Source organism: Callorhinchus milii, unplaced genomic scaffold, assembly GCF_018977255.1.
Source record: "Callorhinchus milii isolate IMCB2004 unplaced genomic scaffold, IMCB_Cmil_1.0 Scaffold11, whole genome shotgun sequence".
Lineage (NCBI taxonomy): Eukaryota > Metazoa > Chordata > Chondrichthyes > Chimaeriformes > Callorhinchidae > Callorhinchus > Callorhinchus milii.
The window spans coordinates 13,066,337-13,083,058 of record NW_024704752.1 but is presented as its reverse complement, the minus strand read 5'-3'; the positions used below and the strand labels follow the sequence as shown (position 1 = coordinate 13,083,058).

Genomic DNA, 16,722 nt, shown 5'->3' with positions numbered 1-16,722 from the left:
CGCCCCGGCAACGCTGATTGACGGGAGCCGCCGGCCAATCGGGAAGGACGTCAGTGCCGCGGTCGCGCCGCGGGAGAGGGCGGGGCCTGGACCCCCAAGTCAGGTTTGGTTGCGCCGTAGCGTCTGTTTGTGTTGGCGAGGCGGCGGTCAGTCGGTGGCCGGAAGCTCCGTCCGCGCCATCTTGCCGTACGGCAAAACAACCACTTCTTCGGTTGACGTCAACACTGTCGTCCGTCACGTAAAAGTCAGCGAGAAACCGAAACGCCCGAATGGGGGTTGTGAACCGTATCACCGAGAGGGTCGTGTGAGTTTACGCTTGACAGCTGCTCCCGTAGCTGACCGAGCGAGCGAGCGAGCCAAGGGGAGGAGGGAGCCATTGTCCTTGCCCCCCCCCGGGGGTACGGCAGTTCACCTTCCTCTCTCGGCGCCGAAAGGGTGAAGGAAAGGTGACTGGGCCTCCGCCATTTTGCTGTACGGACTCGCTTTTTTCTTATTTCGAAAACAAACCGCGCCGTTAGCGCCTGTGAGCGCCGCTCGGAGATGGTGATATCGTGTTCGGCTCATTCTTGTACGAACAGACAGGGCAAAGTCGCCAAGTCCATCTCATTCCACAGGTGGGTGTCACAGGCAGGAGGAGCACTCAATCCATCAACCAACCAACCAATCCCCTGTTTTATTTTGTTGCCCCTTTTTTTTTCGGTCAACCCCCCCTCCCCCCTCTCCCCCCCCTCCCCCCTCCCCCCTCTCCCCCACCTCCCCGCCCTCAAGCGAGAAGAACCCGGCTGCGGTCCCAGGGCGGGGGGCGAAACCTTGGCCACGCACGCGCCCGATAATAATAATAATAATAATAATAATCCCACCCACCCACCCCCCCCCCCACCAAACGATAATAAATCGGTCGCTTTTGGATCCACGGCTGTTTGCGGGGACGCTGCCGCCCGCGGTTGGCCGCCGCGCCTTTCGCCCGCGAGTGTACGGTCAGGTTCACTTTGCGGCGCGTTCCGCGAAGGGCTTTGAGACGTCGAGAAGACGTGAAAAGCGCTATATCGAATGCAAGGATTATTATTATTATACTCCAATCATCCATAGTTACTATCTTATGTGTTGTACGAGACCTTTCTATCTCCTGCACTGTCCTCCCACTTCTCCTCCCCCTTCCCCCCCCATATTTGGGTGGTCACTTGGTGGCTGTGGGACATTGCTGCGCTCAAACGACCGCCCCAATCGCCCACCAACGCGCATAGTAAGGATTTACAGTACTGGACCTTACAGTAAATTCTGTGGAGCGCTTTTGAGATGTCACAACGACATGATGCACTGCGTCCATCAAATGCGAAGATTAATATATGTTTGTTCTATTTATTTCTCTACCGTACGATCGTGTATCCAGATTGTTTTGGTGAGTTTTGTGTCAAAAGAGAAAGGTGTGCGTGCGGTTGATGTTGGCACACATGCTCCCTACGTTAAATGTAAATCTTCTGCCCATTCACAACTTCAGAAAATTCCTTATTGCGTAATTTATATAGACTGTATACCACGAAAACAGGCCATTTGGCCCAACTAGTCCATGCTAGTACTGTATTTATACTCTAATTAGGCTCCACCTACTCACTTACCCTTATTAAATAATTTTAGTTTGTTTACATTCATGGTTTGCACAAACAGCAGATGAAATGCAGGTCAGATGTGGATAACCAGATCGTCGTATGATTGTTGATTCTGATCTATGGCTTTTTCTCTCTTTCACCAGATTTCCTTTGAAGGATGCCAATCGGTTAGCAAAATGGATCAGCGCTATTGGGCGGACGAACTGGATTCCAACCAAGTTTTCCTTCTTGTGCAGTGCTCATTTCACCAAAGATTGCTTTGAAAAGCGCCAGGAGGACCAACATCAACTTCTTAAATCCTGTGCCGTCCCTTCCATATTCCACTTCGTGGAACGGCAGAAGAAAGTAGACAGGATACGCACGAGCTGTCAAGGTGCAGTCAAAATACCTTTGGCTTTGATTAACGAGGAAGGGGCATTGTCAAGTCGGTGCACGACCAGCGGCCCATTCAATGGCAAAGGGTTGATGGAAACAGATGGACTCCCTGACTTCAATGCTGAATCCATTGATGGCAACCACGTGCATGAGAAAAGCCCTGTGGTAGCTGGTAGCAGTTCCTCAGTGGCAGGAGAACTGGTCGACTGTACAAATGCTGACCAAGTGTGTAGATTAAGGTCTAAAGACAGCCAGGCGACTGGTGACGAAAGGTTGCTGATAGACAGCGCTATACTGTTTCCTGATGACGCTATCCCATCTGCCTCCGGTGCGTGCAAACTGATCCACACTCTGCATTCATATTGCTTGACTCCACCACACAGCATCTTCATCAAAGAGCAGGTTATGAAAAAGAACGCAGAGCTCAAGATCCTGAGAAAACAGACTAGTCGTGCCGGAAATCGAGTGAAGAGACTGGAGGAGTTGATCTGTAGACTGCAAGAAACCAATTCCATTTTAGTGAAACGCTTTCTTTCTCAGGAGCACGGTTAGTAAAAGTTTAATTTAATTCACTGTTCCAATTAACAGGAAGTTGTACTCATTTTGTATGGGTGACGTTGGTGGAAGAGTAAAGTTGCTTGTTTGATAAATTAACATGTTGCTTATACGCCTATACGTATAGGCGCAAAATGTAAATGTTCTTTTCCATTCCAAATTAGTCTAATTTACTATCATATGGTATTATATCAGTATTTATTTTCTGTGCAATCCCTCTTCCCGACCCCAAAAAGACACTGGACTATGAGACGTGTTTTGTTTTGCACTTAAACGATTAAGATACGAATTGAGCTGGGTGCTTTAAGGAGAAATAAGGAGAGGGGGAATAAGCACACGATAATGTTTAGTGTAAGGTCTGAAGTGAATTTAGGATGGTGTCACGCAATTAATGTTAAGGATTGGAATCCCACAACACAAACTGCCCATAATTTAACAATCTCATTCAGAGAGGCCACTGGAAGTGAGGAAAAGTGCAGTTTTGGACTTCAGGCGGGAAATTGAAGTTCAAGCAGCATGCAGAGAAATCACTGTTCAACAACAACTTGCATTTACACAGCGCCCTTCGTGCGAGGTAGCGTCCCGGAGCGCTTGACAGTAGCGGAGTCTGACGCCAAGACAGTGAGCGAGGTAGGAGGGAGGTGACGATAAGCACGATCAAAAAGGAAGGTCTTTAGGCGGGATTTGAAAGTGGGGAGGGGGGATGAAGAATGGTCACTTGAGTGAGTTAACAGAGGATTACCATAGCATTGAGTCAGCAGTATGGGAGAGGTAAGGTTCCAAATTGTCAGTAACGTATTTGGTGCTGATTTGTGGCGCACCAGATTATTCGTGTCCAGTGCCTGCCTGTCCACAAAAGTCCAGACCAGTGACTGCATTTTATAAAATGCCCCGCTTTCAGAAAAGATCCATGCTTCCAATCCTCCTCAACGTGTTTGCGTTGGGTCAATTATTTCCAGTGCCTGAGAAGCTGTACGGCACTTGCAGAAAAGCAGAGGAACTACAATGCCCAGCATGAGCTGTGGAAACCCTACGCCAGGAGCACACAAGCTGGGTCAGAGGCACTTACTACTTCTCCATTTATGCATAAGAGTCACATTCTTATTATTCTCAATGACATGATAAGGCGTGACATCAAAGGCAAGGATTCTTATTATTATTATAACCAGTAACGAGAGGCGGGTGGGTTTTTCTTGGGGGGGATCTACAGCTCCCAGGGCTCCTTAGGTGAAAGATGCCTCTCTCTTTTGCAGGTGAGTGCTTCCTGTCAGGTGAATGAGGAGGAACAGTACAGAGTACTCAAGTCATGGCCAGTGAGCCAGCTCAGACATGTAGGTGACTGTGATCCTAGGCTGTTGGGGTTGCTGTTGATAATCTTCTTGCTGTTGATAAACGTGTTACTGTATGGTTTTTAACTGATTTGAGTTTCGTGGGAAAATGCGTTTTAGGGTAAAATCAGATTTTTTTTAACCAAACTGAACTGTAAAACTGCAGTATTTTTGCTTATGTTACAGGAAGGTGACATTTTACAGTACTTTAAACGTACAGATTCACGTACAAGTTCATTTGAATATCTAGATTTGCAATCTACTGGGGTTCTCCCATTTGTAATATGATCTTTAACTCAGTTCCTGGTTAGTACTGAGTATTTTATAAGTCGCGGAATATTAGCAATGATTTGTATTTATATATGGAGTGGGGAGCATTAAGCCACATAGAGGAGGAGCACCTCAGAGTATTTTACAGAGACTGGGCCAGACATGAGCATGGGGCCGTAAATCAGATGTGATTGTCCAGGATATCATAGTGCTCCTTGTACCGCTATTTGCTCTGTCATGTATGATTTCTATACAACGAGTACCTCTTTGCAATGGTGAATAATAATCCTTGCATTTGATATAGTGCCTTATCACATCTTCGAGAAGTCTCAAAGCGCTTCACAGGATGTACTGTAAAGTGAATTGACTGTATTTTGTGGGTGAAACGCGGCAGCCAATTGAGATTGTCCAACTGGTTGAGTGCATGGGTTAGACAGGCACAGTATACTGCAATTTTGCACTCAATTGATCGATTGTCACAAAATAATTTCAGTTTCAGGAGCTTGCAATCCAAATTCAGGCAAAGGGTCAGAGACTCCCTTATGGTTTTCATATCCATGGTATAATTGCAATCATTGTGAAGCATAGTTCCTGCATGGATTAAGTTCCTAAGTGACTACATGTTTTTATCAGTTTGGGTCACCTTGCCTTGGGTGAGTCAATGCTGTGGGCTTGTATCCACAAGAAGGAAAATTCCAGGCATTACTTCTTTGTTCAGCATTTAAATGCATCTCTTGACATGTTAGTAGCGCTGACTTCTTCAGAGTTTCCCTTGCTCCTTTGATTTTGAGGTGGGGGGGGGTTCTTGGCAAAGGAAGGAAATTGAGTAATATATCAGACCCTGCTTTTAGTGTAATTATAGGAATTCACAGTAGAAGGCAGCAGAGAGATACCACAGCCATTGAGTCATCTTTATATCCAGGCTTCTAGCAGCAAATGTTTTCTTTGTGAGTGGTAAATTATTTTGCTTAAATTATTGCTAAATGTTTTTCAAGAATGGTTTTACATATTAATATGTGGCTTATTTCATATAGATTTTACAGAGTATAATACTCTGGGTTTGTGAATTATCATCATTTGAGGCTTTCCTCCCAATTGCTATATTTGTTTAGTGGCATGTTTATCAAGCTTTCAAAACTATTGAGGAGATGACACATGGCCAGGAGAACAGATGATTGTTTAAGTTGTTTGTTCAAGGAGATGGATGTCATTAGTGGTTGTGATTTTCTTGGGTTGCGTGCTGGTCAACCTTCTAATACTGTGTTGCCTTATTGACAAATTGCTTTTTTGTTCTACAGGTGTGCATATACATCCAGCCATTGAGCCGCTCTGGTGGATGTTAGGAACCTGGATTTCTGAATCCCCAGGTGAAGGCTCCTTCCCAAGCATCAGACCTTTCACGTACTTGGAGAAAGTGCAGATCACATATGTTGGGCAGCCCATGCTGAACTTCTCGTAAGTTCGAGTGGTTAACTTTCTTTCATAGAACACATTTATAATGGTCGTTTCCAAGAAATACATATTAACTGTCAAGCACTGTCTTCTGAACGGGCATTATGTGGAGTGTCCAGTCTGATCAGTCGCATCACATCTCATCTATTTTCGTAAATTAGTAAGGGATGGGCTTCCAAGGAAAAGGGTGGAAACAAATCTCTTTTGAAGAACATCAATTAAATTTGCAGCGACATGTGAAAGGGAGGATTGCAAAACGTTATTATAATAATAAGCATAATAATCCTACATTTGGTATAGCACTTTATTACGTCTTCAAGACTTGTTAAAGTGCTTCACAGAATATATTTTAAAGTGAATTGACTGTATATCTTGTGGGCGAAATTCACACAGCAGTGTCCCACAAACAGTCACGCATTGAGTGACCAAATTATTATTTTTTTAATTTTCTTTTGAAAATGTGGCAACCACATTTAAATGCCTATATGTTCGAGCTGATGGGTATATTTGCTACTCGTGGTGTGCTTAAATCTCAGAATACTGACCCATTTTCATTTACGACACATCATATTTATCCAGCTGTCCTTTGTCATTACCTGTTCAAACAGCAGGTTTAATGTTCAGGAATGTTAATGTTTCAGGTAGAGAAGTACAGAGTCATTATGTGATGTGTCAGAGAATGGTGGGGGCTGTGTGTTCAGGATTAGTTAAAATCAGTTCCAGCATCAAAGTGAGGTGCTCTCTCACACAACCCAGCTTCCTTCGCTCTTTCTTTTCAAACCACTTAGATAAATTATTCATTAATACTTCTCATTTAACTTTCTGCATTTATTTGCAGATTTAATGCCTTCGACCCTGACACAAAGAAGCCAATGCATAGAGAGTCTGGATTTATCAGGATCAAGCCTGGCACTAATAAGGTGGCATTCATCAGTGCGCAAAATACAGGTACCACGGCCTTGCTCCTTCCTACCTCTGCGACCTGCTGAACCCATATCAACCAGTCCTCTTCCTCCGCTCAGCAGACTGGCCTGCTCCATGTCTCCCCCCAGCCCGCCCCACCATCAGCAGTCGGGCCTTGAGCCTTTCTACCCCCACCCTTTGGAACTCTGTCCCACATTCCTTTCCCTTTGCTCCTTCTCTTACCTTCTTCAAGGCATGTCTCAAAACCCTCCTCTTTGATTGCGCCTTCGGCTACCCTCCTACCCTCGAGCCTCCCCCGATCCCGACCCCCTGACTTTCCAGTGCCTTGGGACGTCCTTCCGATGTGAAAGGCGCTGTGCAACTGTAATTTTGTATTGTATTGTACCATCTATGTTCAGTATCTCAGTACTTGAGATTAACAACAACAACAACAAGATTCCATTTATAGAGCGCCTTTCACGTCAGGAGGACGTCCCAAGGCGCTGCACAGTTGGGTCATGACCCGAGCAGGGGGGAAATAAAAAATGGTCAGGGTGAGGGGAGGGAAGGGAGGGAGCGAGGAGGAGGAAGAGAGTCGAGAGGGGAGCTGAAGGCACGGTCAAAGAGAAAGGTTTTGAGACCGGCCTTGAAGGAGGAAAGGGAGGAAGCAAGGCGAAGGCACTGGGGGATGGAGTTCCAGAGCCTCGGGGCTGAGAGGCTGAAGGCTGAAGGCCCGACCACCGATAGTAGGGCGGTTGGGGCGGGGGACGTGGAGCAGACCGGAGCCAGAGGAACGGAGGGTACGGGCAGGTAGGTAGGGGGATAGTAGGTTGGAGAGGTAGGAGGGAGCAAGGCCGTGAATGGCCTTGTAGGTGAATGGCCTTTCTCGAATTAGGTGAGCAGGTGGATCTCTCTGGGGAGTGTGCATTGCATTCCAGAGGAAAGGAAATCCCCATGCTTAGGTGACATGCATAAATGAAACTGCCTTTTTTGGATACTCGTAAGCACGGCAATGGGTTTCTGCGTGTGTCAGTTATCCAGCTGGATTGTATTGTACTGGATTGTTTTCCCTCTCTCAGCCATGCACTTCAAGGATAAAGAATCCTGCTGACTGGAAGCTGGTTGGATTCAACAGAATGCGGACCATTACTACAGCATTCTTGTCTGTGACCAAGGATAATACACAGTGTCTGTCTTCTACACCATTCACGCTCACAATAGCCAGGGTTCATGCTCCTGATTGTCCTGTAATGATTCCTGTGAACTGTATGTGTGTCGGGTGTATACACAAATCTGTACTATCCCTATATTTGTAGAGTCTGGAAAGACTCATTGTCTAGGCTAACACATGATGAACAGCCACGTGGTGCAGCACTTGAAGCCTTTCAGCTCTTTGTCAGTGTGTTAGCATGGTTTCCCCTGCCGGAAGCAATCTGTTGAATTTAAATCTGTTAAGGGAGGAGCAGTCGGCAAGTGGTAACATCTACTGTGTACAGACTTGCTAAGTTTCACTTTGGGAGAAAAGATGCACTTATCTGGAGTTGAAAATGTAACTAAGCTTCAATATTCTCTCTGTGTAGTTTCATGTTCTGATAGCCCCCCCCCCCCAATACTTTGCCCAACTTTACATATCGTTCCCATCAAAAGTGTTGCCCCTAACGTTCTCTGGAAATCACACCTCCACTGGAATCTGTCACTCTGTGTCATAAGAAGTACAATAGCCACAGAGACACTTTTTTGAGAGTGCCAAAAATATAATTTACTATTGTTAACTTGTGGTTTGTTTGACCTTTTGAATGCTGAGGCATGACAAGCTGGCTGTGAGAGTAACAGACTGTACATTGATTGTGTTGGTAACAACATGTTAGGTGAGCCAGCCAGCTGGCAGTGGAGTCCCCCAGTTTATATAAGGATTTGTGTTAAAAGTACCCACTCTACGTCTATATTTATACAACATGCAACAACGAGAATGCTGAATTCCCTTTGCACTGTGATAGCAAGCTATGGAAGCTTTCAGAATGGTTGCATACTTTCTATTTACTTTATATCTGCAATATTCTCTGTAAAATCCAAATTAGACACCGGTGTTTTTTTTTGGTCCTTTGTTTTTTTTTCCCCCACACTTTTGTTTTTTGATGTGGAACAATAGTTATTAAAGTTTTCAATTAACATTGCCCCCAGTAAAGTAAGTCTTAGATTGGAAGTTATAATCAAACGACTATAATCCAAACCTTCTCTGCTCCCATTTGATTTTTGGACTAGACATAGGACAGAAAACCAGACAGATATGCTCTTACATGCCTTTCAACTGTTCTTTATCCTTATCTAAGATCATTCACAAGATCCAGCTTTACTATCTAGGGATGCCTTTGTTTCGGACATGTCGAAACGAATGTCATTTGATCCAAACTTATTTCGTACAATTTCTTTATTGAAATCTTACAATTGTCACAGTTTGTTATCCTACAATCACTACACTTTACAGCAATCAAGTGAAGCGCTTTGAGATGTTCATCCCTAAATTTAAAGACACTATATCAAATGCAAGGATTATTTATTAGTGTATGTGAAAATGGTGCCAGGATAATAAACAAGCTCCACAGATCGCCATTTGCATCCCTGATCTGTGGTGAGGCATTTGCCCTTAGCTGGGGTGACAGTGAGGGAGATTACAATTAACTTCAACATCCCAGGATTAGGAAAAAGGGAAAATCACTCAGGGTTCCTTCTTATCTATCACTTCACTCACTGACAGGGAACAGCTTGAGTGTTGATATTAGTGAAAACTGGACTGGGTTGTGAAAAAAATGATGTGAAAAAAAATAAGGAAGAACATTTGTTTCCCTACTTTACAGGTTTCCCTCATTGTTTATATAGTTTAACCTCTACATGCAAAAAATCCTCCTTTCAACCACTTCCTTATCTGTCCAATCTGAGTCAGCTTGCTAATTGTATTTTGTGCACCTACAACTTCCTCATTGCCTCAAGCCACTCTAGTTTTGTGCAGTTATCTTTCAAAGCAGCATCACATTCTCCCAAAACACACGTCAGACAGTATGAGAACCATATCTATAATCAAATACCGTCTGCATGGTGCTAAATCATTAAAAGGATACTGTTCCATTGTTTTTTAAACTTCATTGACTACCTATTTAAAGGGAGATGGGTGATGAATTATGGTGGCTGACAAACAAACACAGTAATTAATAGTAACAGTAATTCTTGTGAAGCACTTTGCGATGTTTTGATATGATAGAACACAGTATCAAATTCAAGGATTATTATTACATTCGAAGAAAGTGGAGAGAAATACTATTCTTTTCTCTCCTCTATCACCGAAGTCAGTAATTCATGCTTGCAGATAACATGAGTTCTTTGATACCTTATGTAAGAGGTCAATCTTCATTGTGAGTCTCAGTGAATATGTGCAAGCCACTCAAACTGTGATCTATGTTTCTGCTTTACATTAGAGTTGGTTGAATAACCATCGACCACTTTCAAAGAGGTTTTCCCCTTTCCCAACCGTAACACAGGTCAATTTCAGTCCCTATATCAATATCTTGATTGAGATCAGCCACCTCAGCACAAGCCATTGATTCAACCTGTGACCTTCCTGGTCTGCATTTCATCAGTACACTAATCTAGGAAAAATAAGAACAAGAGTAAGCCATTCGGCCTGTCGAGTCTGCACTGCTATTTTCTTAGATCATGGCTGATTTGTAACTAAAGACCACTTCTCCATTACCCTGTGATATCCTTAATACCTAAGTATTTATCTACTTCCCTCTTAAATTAGAAGTTCACATTTGAACTCACTGCCATCGGAGCATAAGACTATTCCCACAGTAAACCTAATGTATTCTATTAAGCGTTCTTGCTGCTGTTTACATTACATTTTGCAGCATTTGTAGTTTTCAAGGTTCAGAACAGAAGTTGAAACGGTCTTTAATTGTGATTGTTTGATGCCCATCACATACTGGAGAACATCTTGTGAGCCCATCTTTCACTTGACTCAACAAAGTTTCACATGTGGCTTGGCTAGGATTTAACGCTGTAGAAATACAGCCATGTTCACTTCTGGTCCGTAACCCCTATCATCACAAAAATTATTTGGAAATGTATTTACAAATGCAACATATTTAGATGCATTTTGCTACCTGTACAGTACGGTATTTCCTTCTGTTTCGTATCCAGGTGTTGTAGAGATTGAAGAGGGAGAGGTGAAAGATCGGGAGCTGACTCTAGCCTCTCAGTCTGTGAATAGAATGTCTTTTGCAAAGGAGCCACACGTCCAGCAGGTAAGAATGGATGTTGACCCTTGATTTGTGACTTCACTGTTTATAACCACATTAATCCCACTTTTCTTAGCTTCAAGGCAGGTAACTCCAAGTGATGGAATAATACAAACAAGTAATATCAACAATCTGTATCATGGGAGACTTGCTAGGTTATTGACCATTCTTCCAGCTCTGGCATTCTGGTTTCAATCCAGTTTGGACAGAAAGTTAGTCTTTCTGCTTGTGTTTGGATATGCAGGGAGCGGTGGAGTGAGGGGTAGGGAAGAGAGAGGGCAATGGTCACCTATTTTTTAATGAAAGTCCTTGTCTGCCCTTCAGGCTGAGAAGCATTTCATGGTAACTGTAACCTTCAAAGAAAATGTAATGTTCTTCTGAGATTTGGGGAAAAAGGAGATTAATGGTGTCAGCAGTAAGTACTAGTGAAGTACTAAACTTCTTTCCCCCATTAGTTCTGCCCTTGAGAAGAGTTATCTGATTGTAAAATTGGCCAATAATGACTTACCTTTTCTCTATTTTATATCCAAATACAACTACTACTTCCTGACTCACCTTTTCAGACATCAGTTGAGCGACAGTTAGCACCTCCAACCAACGGAACATGATACCTTCCCAGAGCGTAACTGGAGTTGTATAAAACATTTCTCCCATAGGTTAGCAGATTTTAATTTTGCAGAGAAAATGATCGCTAAAGGTGGGAAAGTACAAGTAATTTTGCAGAGAAAATGATCGCTAAAGGTGGGAAAGTACAAGTAATTTGCCAGAATGGCCTTTAGATGATCTTTGGCAGTGCACCAGGACATCAATAATTCATTTAACATGGACAGTTTAGGTGTGCTGAAGGCTGGTGATGCCAATATAATGGTTTTCAGTGGTTGAAGTCTATATTTCATTACTTTCCACAGAATCAGGTAATCTGGTTGATCAAACACATTTGGAAACAAACAGCCTGCACAGATGCTGTAATGGTTTGGATGCAACATTGATTCCCTCAGTACGTTTACACAGATTTGTTTTAGGAGTGAGGTTAGCGGGAGAAGACCTGGGATAACACACCATCCTTTTGATCTCTAAACTAATCTCTAGCCATAGAATGATGGGAGGAAAGTCTCTATTTTTGAGTGAACAGACATTGCCCTTTCACTTCTAGAAATTGCATCATCCAGTTTTTCTGTGTTGTCTGATCTAAACAGATGGATATTGAAGCTTTGTACTCTGGCTTCTCGAAGGGTTTCAACAGAAGCATGATAGGAATGCAGTCCGTTTTTTATCCTCTGAAAGGTCTGCAGTGCACTAGGCTGGGATTGTAACATCATTTCCCTGAAGGCTTATCATTTTTAAAGATCTGTTGATTGTTTGCCATTCATTTTCAATCATATTCGAGTTTTTCCAATTTTCTCCAAATTGGGGAAAGTGCATTCCTAAAGGTAAACATCATTTTTTGCATATGTTTATAGTATTTTCAACCATGAGCTGAAGACAAGTTAGCGAGATGTCATAATTGATAAGAAAGGGAATCCAAAGTGGCTGCATGAAGCATACAGCTTCCTGTCAGGTGGAACACATTATGTTTGACTCTTGTGGCAGTATCACTCTTCAGTGGTGCTTTGAACCTCCCTCCTGCAATAAGATCAACTTCCTTGTCTGAACTGTCAGATGAGATCTCCGTGATGTTATTCTACGTAAAAGTCACGCTACTAAATTAAAGTTGTTATTCAGTCTATCCATGCAATCATGGAAAAAATTTATTTCGAGCAATAAGTGGAAAATGTTCAGGGTTTTTCTGTGGGTGGGTGGGTTGAATAAAGAGAAGGTTCTGTTCTGGTCTTGTGTGTAACTGCTTTTCTGCAGAAATTGTGTATCATCTGAAATGAGTCACAGTGTTGGCCCTCCCACTGTGTTTGAGATTGAGATCTTATCACAGATAAAAGGCGGAAAACTCCATTACACTGCTTATATTGCACAATTGCAGCGATTGCAAATATACATATGCTCAGCGAGTAGTAATTTCAGTTTTACATGAGATGTGATATTGGTTTTGAATGGCAAACTGCTATGTTGATAAAAGTTCTATTTAGTGCTGTACGTAATTACTTAGAATGTATCTTAATTTTGACTGATTCAAGTATTGACCTGAATATCCTGTCAAGGCGTAGTTATCTGTTTTGAATGGTTATGTTTTCAAATTATTTATTCAAGTAATTGTTTGTTGGTTACTATTACTCTGACGTGTGGAAGTTGGGATAAATCGCTCAGTATGAAATGGTCTTCCATCATCTACCCTACTTTTATAAGGAGTTATTAACATGCCTTACCTTCGAGGAGTATAAACAGCTCCAGCCTTTCTGGCGATAAATATTGAATGCTGCCAGCATATGATGCAGTTCTCCATTCCATATGAACTTGGGTGGACTGTTGGCTGGTTGCCCAGTGTAAAGATGTTCCTTGGCTGAATGCGTAAGAGATGCTGAATTGCTGCATGTAGATAAGAAATGTGTCACTCTTCAAACAGAAGCTCCATTCCTGAGATCATGGCTCAAATTACTTTGCAGCACTTTAGCTCTAGAAAAGATTATCTTTATTCTGACAGAGATTACTTTTGATGTAATTCTGAAGTTTTGGAAATGGTTTGTGTTTTGAAGCCAAGTTTTCTCAGGCCAGGCAGGTCTTGTCTAATACCTGCCATGTCAGGGCTGAAATTATTATTCTTTTACTACCTAAATCTCAAATCTTCCATTTGAGACTTTGCAGGTTTTCCAGTTGCACGAGTATCCCAAGGAAGGACAGTGTGGAAAAGGAAATACTAGGATGTACGGAGTATAAAATATCTTGAAAGATAACTTGCAATAATTTTCTCCCAATCGACAACTTAAACGGTTCAGTAGTATGTGGAGATGACTTCACTCCTTCAATGTTGCTGGGGTTTTTTTTTGCCCAGACATGTTTTTTTTGTAATATTCCATAGTGGGACATTCACTTCTGTCCACACACATAGATTCCAAGGATAGTGTTATGAGTTTAGCCCATGTTTTCAAAATGTATCAGCATCCTTGACTATTTCTATATGATATGTTTCTTTCTTTGCAGATTACACGGACATTCAGGCTCACAGCAGAAGGGAAGTTGGAGCAAACTGTTTTTATGGCAACTGATCAACAGCCATTGACACAGCACCTTCACATAACATACACACGCAGTCCCTAAAGCAGTATGTTAATTTAACATACACTGGCAAACCCTACAGCAGCATTTCTTTAAGATGTGGATTTTAAGCCGTAATGCAACACCTCGTATAAATGTTGTTCCTATCAAGCTGTCCCCGTGAGCTGAAACTGAGGATGTGAGTTCTGCAGAGATTTAGCTCCATCTCATTATTGCAGATTACTTTTCGCCCCCAAAATACACAGTCCACTTTGCAGTATATCCTGTGAAGTGCTTTGAGACATCTTGATGACATAATAAGGCGCTATATTAAATTGCAGGATTATCATTATTATTACAACACCACCCTGAGCAGAGGCCAGCTGGTCATTTGACAGTTCAAGACAGATGAAGACAGTTTCTTGCAGTCCAAGATCTTAATTTTCAAGTTTATAATCTGCTGTAAGATTTTGTTGTAACATATCACAATGTTGTGGCTTTGCTTATTAAAACTAGGCACCTGGTGAGTTTCCATTGAACTGCTTCGGCAGTGAAATTACACTGACTGTATGGTGTCTGGATACCAATGAAACTGTTACAGGACTTGAGCCCTTTTAAAGAACTTAAAAGTTTCCATTAAGTCTGCCAGAAAATTCAAAGTACGTGTTGTATGTTTTTCAGCAGTTAAGAACTCAGTGGAAAAAAAGACACTTCAAAAGAAAGATGAGCTCATCTCGTGTCAGTGCCTGCCAGTTATCCTTTTAATTTCAGATCATTTTTTTCTGCCTTTCGCTCTTTCTCTCCCCCCCCCTCCCCCCCAACCCTCCAAGGAAAGCTCCCTTTTTAAAAAGATATTTTCTTAGCTTCCCCTTTTTCCTTTTTCTTTGGTCTCCGCACTGGTATCAATCAAACTGATAATTGGATAACCTCCTTACGAGACTTTCCCATATGCTATCAAGTCAGTTTAGACTATGACGACCCATTTGGCTCCTGCCGTTGAAGATGGCTGCAAAGTCTGTTTATGCAGCAGATGTTTTGCATAGCTGCTGCTGTTTCCATGTTACTGGCTGTTGTGAAAATGTCGATGGCGATTCTTTGAACAATATTAATTTCAAGTTTCCTCAAGATGTCTTACATCTGTAGGAGTTACCATTGCACAGGGTCAGAAATTGCAAATGATTCAGAGGTAATATCTTTGGCATTTCATTTTTTGCTTAAACATAATAATCCTTGCATTTTATACAGTACTTTATCATGTCATTGAGATCTCTCAAAGCACTTCACAGAATATATTCTAAAATGGATTGATTGTTATTTCGTGGGTGAAATTTACGTGAGGCAAGCTTCAATTGACTGAATATACTAGCATTTGGGGAGTCTTTATCCTCACACTGTAGGTTTGCTCAGCATATTTTAGTTGACATTTTCAATGTTTGTGGTCTGAACTCTCAGCAGGATTTCCACATTGCACGTTGTATTTTATTATTTTATAATAAAAAAATTATATAGCTGGAAATATGAGAATTATTACTAATTATTAACAATAGAATTGACAAAGGTGCTTAATATTAATGCCAGTATTTTCCATGTTTCATTGGCGTGCAGAAGAATTTACATAAAATGCACACAAACTCCTTTAGTGTACGATGGATCTTCTGGTGACTGTCATGGGCTCTTGGGTGGAGTGAGGGTGGAATCTGATATGTTGACTACCTTTAAGAGCTTAATTGCCTATGGGCCGGTTAAACAGGTTGCTCCAAATAATGGACTGGAAGTTACTTGACGGTGTGTTTTTCGACGGAGCAATATGTTTCTTGTTGATTTAAACATCAGTGAACTCATCACTCTTTGTACAAACTATTAGACACTTAACGCCGATCTGATCTCCTGGATTGTGAGTGATGAAAGTAAAAGATAATGGGTTTTCACGTAAAAGTAAACTAGATTCCTTTTGTAAAACTTTGCATCAATAAGCACAACATTGCTTTTAAATGTGTGACTCTTTCCTGTTGCTGATCTCAATGTCTGATTTAGATTGAGGCAGGAAAATACGAGGAAAGAATTTGTGACATTAGTCAGATTTTACAACAATAGACTAAATCTGGAGGCAGGTATATTCGGAACTTGTGAAGTACGTATGAATAAAATTCTCAAGACGTTTTTAGGTATTCCATGGGCCACGTTTTCACCATTGACACATGTCTACGAAAAGACGCTATGCTGTGGCAAGGGCACATTAACAGACTAAAGAATTCTCTTTCTTTCCCCACCCCCCAAAAAAAACATACACACAAAAATCTAGGATTTAGGTAAGGCAGACACAGTTAATGTACATTCCTTGGTTTGTTTCACTGCATTTCATAAATGCCATTTCCATTTTGTGCTGTTAATAGCCTCTTGCGTATGGTGAGATTCTGATATTCAATGTAATGAACAGATTGGGGAGGAGGGGAGGTTATTTTATCTGATACGAAATATATTGGTCCTTTCAGCCAGAGTTTAGGGTGAGTGGCCATGGAGGCCGCAAAGGGACTAAAATAGTATATAAGGCAATTTAAATGAAGTGGGTTAATGAACCAAACAATTACTTCACAGCACTCTGATCAGTGCTCTCTCCAGCTTTGACTCCCAACGCCCCGGCTTGAACAACCAGTTGGCTCTGTGAACGGGTTTGAGGTGTCCTCCGAACGTGAATGGCTCTATATAAATATGAAATTATTGCTCATAATCAAACTCCCACCAAAAAAACAATTTTCTTCACTGAACGCGACAGAATGAATTGGAAAACCTGAGCTA

The 16,722-nt window shown here is 42.0% G+C and overlaps 1 protein-coding gene across 4 annotated transcripts; it reads left to right on the top strand.

Moving 5' to 3' along the window:
• Positions 1 to 270: 270 nt before the first annotated feature.
• On the top strand, positions 271 to 15,861 carry thap4 (THAP domain containing 4). Of its 4 annotated transcripts, XM_042339019.1 has the most exons (6): positions 271 to 614; positions 1,751 to 2,529; positions 5,434 to 5,590; positions 6,426 to 6,535; positions 10,685 to 10,788; positions 13,873 to 15,861. In XM_042339019.1, the coding sequence occupies exons 1-6, from the start codon at positions 541 to 543 to the stop codon at positions 13,987 to 13,989; spliced, it is 1,341 nt and encodes a 446-aa protein (XP_042194953.1). In that variant the 5' UTR covers positions 271 to 540; the 3' UTR covers positions 13,990 to 15,861. The 4 variants fall into 4 exon arrangements, with proteins under 4 accessions (XP_042194953.1, XP_007884760.1, XP_007884718.1 ...); XM_007886569.1 differs by lacking the exons at positions 271 to 614; positions 1,751 to 2,529 and adding an exon at positions 3,576 to 3,623; XM_007886527.1 differs by lacking the exons at positions 271 to 614; positions 1,751 to 2,529 and adding an exon at positions 3,732 to 3,790.
• The last annotated feature ends 861 nt before the right edge of the window (positions 15,862 to 16,722 follow it).